General features: G+C 56.9%; 1 protein-coding gene across 1 annotated transcript; it reads right to left on the minus strand.

Annotated features, from left to right (window-relative positions):
* Window positions 1-4,379: 4,379 nt before the first annotated feature.
* DRAP1 (DR1-associated protein 1 (negative cofactor 2 alpha)) lies at window positions 4,380-6,229 on the minus strand. Its single transcript, XM_011942459.1, has 6 exons — window positions 6,072-6,229; window positions 5,883-5,976; window positions 5,462-5,581; window positions 5,262-5,355; window positions 4,953-5,041; window positions 4,380-4,611 (listed from the first exon to the last, which is right to left on the minus strand). Exons 1-6 carry the CDS (start codon window positions 6,124-6,126, stop codon window positions 4,506-4,508), a joined length of 558 nt encoding a protein of 185 aa, XP_011797849.1. The 5' UTR covers window positions 6,127-6,229; the 3' UTR covers window positions 4,380-4,505.
* Window positions 6,230-6,288: the final 59 nt, after the last annotated feature.

A 6,288-nucleotide genomic window follows, 5' to 3' on the forward strand; every position in this document is an offset into this window, starting at 1 on the left:
CATGGGCTAAGATGGCACCACAAGAGCCAAGGCCCTGAAGCCCCTCTTAGAGAAGTACTGCCCACTGATCAGATAAATCCCATTATGAACCTTACATAAGCAAGATACAAACTTCCATTGCATTTGAACCTGTATGTTTGGGCTTTGTGACATCAGCAAGCTTTGCCCTCATACAGGTATATACAGTACAGTTGGCCCTCCACACCCACGGGTCCTAAGTCTGTGGATTCAACCAACCACAGATCAAAAATACAATATTCACAGGATGTGAAACCCGTGGATATGAAAGGCTGGCTTTTCCTGTTGGCAGGTTCTGCAGAGCCAACTTCGGGACTTGGGCATCCACGGATTTTGGTATCCATGGGGGTCCTGGAACCAATCCCCCAGATACTGAGGAGTGACTATTAAATATATAGTACATATGTTTTTAAAAAGAAAATATATAGTACATATAATTAACATAGGTAACAACTAGTCTGATAACATTAGATGCATCTGATGAGAAAACTGATGCATAGAGAAGTTGGAGAGTTTGTCTGAGGTTAGTAAGTGGAGGAGTCAGGATTTGAACCCTGGGCCTGGCTCCAGAGGTTCCAGTCTTAAGTGCTCCACCTCAAGGCTGAACCAGCAGGCCAAGAATACAGAGGTGCAGGCCAGCTGCTCCAGGCAGCTCCTCCTGACCACCTAGGCCTCCTCGGGCCTTCTGCCTGGATGCAGTGAGGGTCGCACCCTGCACCCCGGCCTCCTCGCCTTCCCAGGCGTCACCCTCCCCATTCTGACCCTCACCTCTTGGATGGACCCAGCCAATAGGCTTCCAAGGGTTTTTCCCTCTCCCGCTCCTCACACGCACTTGGCACAACCTCTGCTCTGGTGACCCCAAGTGTCTACCTTCCCTGGGTCCACCCCCAATCTGTTTTGAGAGAAAGCTGCCCCTGGGCCAGTGGGATCCACCCTCCTGTCCACAGGCCCTATGTCAACCAGAGTTCTTTCAATGACAAGTGACAGAAACCCAACTGGCTTAGAGGAGGGAAATGTTTATTGGCTCATGTGACTTAAGAAGTCCAAGGTCCACAGACCTCGAGCCAGCTCAGCCCCAGGTGCCCAGATGGCATCAGGAAGCTCTTGTCTCTGGACCTCTTGGCTCTGCTCTCTGTGCTGGTTTTGTTCTCAGGCAGGATGGTTCCCTCAGGGTAATAAGTTGCTTCCAACAGCTCCCGGCAGCCCACACTCATTCCGCCAGCTCTGCTGCCCCAATGTGGTCGCTGTCATCTTGCCAGCGATCTTGTCAAAACCCTTTCCTGATGGTCCCACTTGAAGTCCCAGGGCTCAGGACCCCACCCCTGCATCAATCAGTGGTGGAGTGTGGGTGGCTCTGTGATGGGCTAGCCTGGTGTGCCATTCCCACCCCTCAGCCCCAGGGAGGGCGCTCAAGTGCACAAAGCACAGGTCCCAGCAGAGGAGAGATGGTTCCTGAAAGGAAACCAAAAAAGGCACTGCTACCAAAGCGGGGCACCCAGAGGCAGGCAGGGCCTGCAGACACCCGTTTCCAGCTCCCTAGGGCTGTCCCCTCTCCATGTCTCAAATCGTTGACCCTCCCATCAGCCTTGGGTGTTTTAACCCACCTTCTCCTTCTTTGGGTCTCTCACTCAGGGAAAGAGACCCACCCCCCCGCTTCACAGAGAAGTCATACACCATCAGATAAAAGCTGTGAAGACCAGGCAGGTGTGGTGGCTCACATCTGAAAGCCCAGCACATTGGGAGGCCAAGGTGGGAGGATCACTTGAGCCCAGGAGTTCGAGTCCAGCCAGAACAACATAGTGAGACCTCATCTCTACACACACACACACACAACATACACACACTATACGCCTATAGTCCCAACTACTCCAGAGGACGAGGCGGGAGGATCCCTTGAGCCCAGAAGGCTGCAGTGAGCCGTGATCGTGCCACTGCTCTCCAGGCCAGGCAACGAAGAGAGGCCCTGGCTCCAAAACAAAACAAAACAAAAAATTTTAAATTAAAAAAAAAAATTGTTACCTCTGGTTGGGCGCAGTGGCTCATGCCTGTAATCCCAGCGCTTTGGGAGGCCAGGTCAGGCAGATCACTTGAGGTCAGGAGTTTGAGACCAGCCTGGCCAATGTGGTGAAACCATGTCTCTACTAAAAATACAAAACTTAGCTGGGCATGGTGGCGGGCACCCGTAATCCCAGCTACTCAGGAGGCTGAGGCAGGAGAATCGCTTGAACCTGGGAGGTGGAGGTTGCAGTGAGCTGAGATCACGCCACTGCACTCTAGCCGGGTGAAAGAGTAACTCCGTCTCAAAAAAAAAAAAAAAAAAAAAGTTACCTCAATCCTCCCCGCAAAACCCACTCACTGCCCTGTCCCTTGGCAGGTTGAGGTTGGCCTGAGGTTCCCCCACCTCACCCCATCAATTCTCTCCCATCCTATCCCCGCAGATCCTCTCTAAAGGCTTGCATTCTCGCCATCTAAAAACCACCCCTATGCATCCATATAGTGTGAAAAATTTATGTATATACAATATATAATGTAAATACATATGTAAATAAACAAACCACCCCCCACTCCTGTGCCCCTCACTCTGAGTGGTCGGTGGTTGGCATCCCTAAGTGCTGCTTCCACACGCCTCTGGGTCTCTCACCTCCAGCCCCCTCACCCCCTACAACCACCACCAAGGCCCAAGCAGCACTGGTGGAGTCGCCAGGAAAGCTGAGGGTCGCCTTGCAGGTGCCACCTCCTGTCCACGGTGTCTGACACTTGACCTCTCCCTGCTTCCAGATGTACCTGCATGGGCACCACCGTGGATCCTGGGTGGCACGGGTTCTGGGCTCTCTCATCTCCTTTGGTGGTCTGCCCCAGCACCTCGTGCTCGGCGAGGTCACCTGCTTTTGAGGCTCACACGCATCTTTGTTCCCCTACATTCACACATCCACTCAGTACCTTCCCTCAGCAGCCTCACAGGTACCCCCAATTCATCACAGCCACACTGTGACCTTCAGGCTGAACCTCTTCTTCCTGTGTCCCCCAGCAGGGAAGGAGCCCCTGACCACCAAAGCTGCTGCAGAAAGAAACCTGGGGGTCGCCCTTAACAATCCCCTCAGCTTCCATGTGCAGTCGGCCATCTCCACGCTGAAGGCTGAGGCCAGCACAGACCCAAGTCTGCCCACCGCTCACTGTGCCCCTACCTTGTCCTGCTCCAGCTGCCATCACCTCACCCAGACTTCCAAGTCAGTTCCCTGCTGCCACCAGTGCCCACGAGAAAGCCACTGAGCTTGTTAAGAAACAGACTATACATATATGTTTTCTTTTTGAGATTTTTTTTTTTTGAGACGGGGTCTTGCTCTGTTGCCCAGGCTGGAGTGCAGTGGTGCAATCATGGCTCACTGCTGCCTCAAACTCCTGTCCCAGCCTCCTGAGCAGCTGGGACCACAGGCATACGCCACCATTTAGACCTTTAAAACTGAATGCCTTGTGGGCCCCAAGAGGCCCCCACATGGGCCACCTGTGCCCTCCCCAACCTCACTGAGTGCCTCTGCTTTACACGCAACACAGCTCCTGGGTCTGCTCTGAAAGGTTATCTGGATGAACATACTGTGTCACCGCCCTGCTCAAAAACCACCTTCAAGGCCCTCCACAATCTTGCTATGTCTGCTCCTTTCCACATGCCCTTCACTACACCGGGCACAGGACTCTACAGTTTCCAAGACCTGTTCCTGCTCCCTGTCCCACTTATCCCTTCACAGCAGCTCACAGGGGGCAGAACAGTCTCCATCAGAGACACAAGAGGCTGCTGAGAGCAGGGCAGCAGCCCGTGGGCGGTCAGCAGCACCACGGGGCAGGTGTCCCCCGCATGCCCAGCACTTGCGAGCTCTCCCACCTGCCTTCTGTCGGCAGTCCTGGCGCGCTCAGCAGAGCCAGGGCCTCCAGCCTCCCCAGATGATCCCTCTCTCCCCTCACTGCCACCTCACCTGCCATAGACGCGGCCCCAGCTCCCAGTTTTTTTTTTTGAGATGGAGTCTCACTCCATCACCCAGGTTGGAGTGCGGTGGTGTGATCTCAGCTCACTGCAACCTCCACCTCCCAGGTTCAAGCAACTCCTGCTTCAGCCTCCCTAGCAGCTAGGATTACAGGGGCACACCACCACGCCCAGCTAATTTTTGTATTTTTAGTAGAGACGGGGTTTCACCGTGTTGGCCAGGCTGGTCTTGAACTCTTGACCTCAGGGGATACGCCCACCTCAGCCTCCCAAAGTGTTGGCATTACAGGTGTGAACCACCGCGCCCGGCCCCAGCTCCCAGTTTCATGTGGGGAAGGCAGGTGGGTGGATGGGATGGCAACCATGATGTCCTGCACAGAGCCTGGAACAGACACTGAGATTCCCTTTTATTATTTTTTTTAATAAATTTAAGAACAGCTCTACCTTCTCTCCTCCCCCCAGAGCAACTAAAACCAACTAAAAGGAGCTATGGCCTGGGGGGCAGAAGGCGCTAGGAGTCATAATCCTCTTCGTCCTCTTCATCAGGTGCTGAGGGGCCCGGGGGCACTGGGGGCAAAGGCAGAGTAGAGGCGAAGGGCAGGAAGGGCGTCGGGGGGCTGCAGAGCAGAAGGCAGGAGGGAGTCAGGCCTGAGCCCCACCATGCCCTCCAGGGGGGCAGCTGCCAAGCCCCTCCCTCCCCCACCTGACCCTCCCCCCACCACCCTCCAGATCCATGGGGCCAAGGCCCAGGGCCCACCCACGGGCCCTGGCAGGGTGGAGCAGGATCTTTCAGGAGAACAGTCTCCTGCCTTTGAGCCCTCCTCAGTCTCCTCAGTTATTCTCCTCCCACCCCCCAAATATGCCACAGTCAACAACACCAAGGGGCCAGGGAGAACAGGAAGGGTAAGTTGGCTCTAGGGAGTCTGCCAGCACCCTTCCATGCCTCTGGGCTGCTCACCTCTGAAAGTGGGCAGGGGGGTGGCTGGCCTGGGGTGGGGGTTGTGATGTCTCCTCTTCCCCATCAGTATCTGTGTCCTCAGATTCATCCTGTGAGCACCACAGAGGTCAGAGTTGACAAGAAAAGACACGAGCCCATCACTGGGAGTGGCAGGGACAGCAGTTGACCCTCACAGCCCCAATTTACAAATAAACCGGGTGCAAAGAGGTCGCAGAAAAGGATGAGAGCTGGCCTCCTGCCAGTTCAGCCTGGGGCAAGGCTGTCTGTCCCATCACCAAGGGCAGGGCGAAGAGCTGGGGCCTCACTCACCTCCTGCTCCGAGTCTGTCCCGGACAGCTTCTTGTCCTTGCTTTTCGTTCCCATTCCACCGTTCTTCCGGCCGCTGCTGCCTGGTTTCCGGCCCCTTTGGGAAGGTACAGTCCATCTGCCCGGAGGTCTCCCTACTCCTTGGTCACCCCCAAGCCCTGTGGCCTTGGCCTTCCCCACTGTATGCCAGGCCCTGGCCCCACCTGCGGGCGCCCTTTTCCCCATCCATGTGGTTGTCCTCCCCGTCCCCCTGCATGTCGGGAACAGATGCCACCAAGTCCTTCAAGAAGTCAAACTGCTGCTCCAGCTCGATGCACTGCTTCCTGGAAGAGGTGAGGAGGGACTGGCACTCAAGACGGGCCCAGACACCCAAACCCTCAGTGGGTGGCAGCAAGGGGCTCCGGATGTCAGACTGGAGCTCGGGCTGATCTCCGCCCCCGGGCCTGCCCTCCTTTACTCAGGTGGCTCCCTCTGCCTGGACGCCCAGCCCCTCCTCTGCCAGTCTGTGGCCTTGCTGATGTCCCGTCCGCCGCCCACCTCCCTCGCCATCCAAGCTCTGCCTCCCTCAGTGTGTGAACTCCCCGCGCCAGCCCCGCCGGCCCCTCCCGGCTCCTTGCCGCTCACAGGTGGGATGTGGTCATGGTCTTGGCGTTCCGGGACTGGGTCACCTGGCAGGCCTTCTTCAACAGCGACTCTAGGAAGAGCTCGAGCGCCCGGGCTGAGGGGCGTCAAGGAGAACGCTAGGGCGGGAGAGGGCGACCCGCTGCCTCCCTCCCCCACGCCCCTCGACCCGGCCCGCCCCCGGCAGGATACAGATGATGACAGGCACCGCCGCCGCCACCTTCCCAATCTCTTCGTCCGTCTGCATGATCTTCTTGATCCGCGCCTTCGGGTGGGGGAGCAGAGTTCAGACCCCGTCGCCTCCGTCCCCTAAGGGGGTGCTGGGGGAGGAAGGGGCATCCCCGGAGAAAGGGGGCGGAGGACGCGGACGCGGGGAGGGCACGGAGGGGGCGGGGCGTCCAGGCCCCCG

Source organism: Colobus angolensis, unplaced genomic scaffold (assembly GCF_000951035.1).
Source record: "Colobus angolensis palliatus isolate OR3802 unplaced genomic scaffold, Cang.pa_1.0 Scaffold21, whole genome shotgun sequence".
Classification (NCBI taxonomy): Eukaryota; Metazoa; Chordata; class Mammalia; order Primates; family Cercopithecidae; genus Colobus; species Colobus angolensis.

Bases quoted from the DNA above. Each gene is read 5' to 3' on its own strand.
- DRAP1 (XM_011942459.1), bottom strand. From the start codon at position 6,126: ATGCAGACGGACGAAGAGATTGGGAAGGTGGCGGCGGCGGTGCCTGTC. The intron at 5,977-6,071 runs GTATCCTGCCGG...GACGCCCCTCAG, and splicing joins GGCGGTGCCTGTCATCATCT to CCCGGGCGCTCGAGCTCTTC. The intron at 4,612-4,952 runs GTGAGCAGCCCA...TCTGCTCTGCAG, and splicing joins CCCCCTGCCCACTTTCAGAG to CCCCCCGACGCCCTTCCTGC.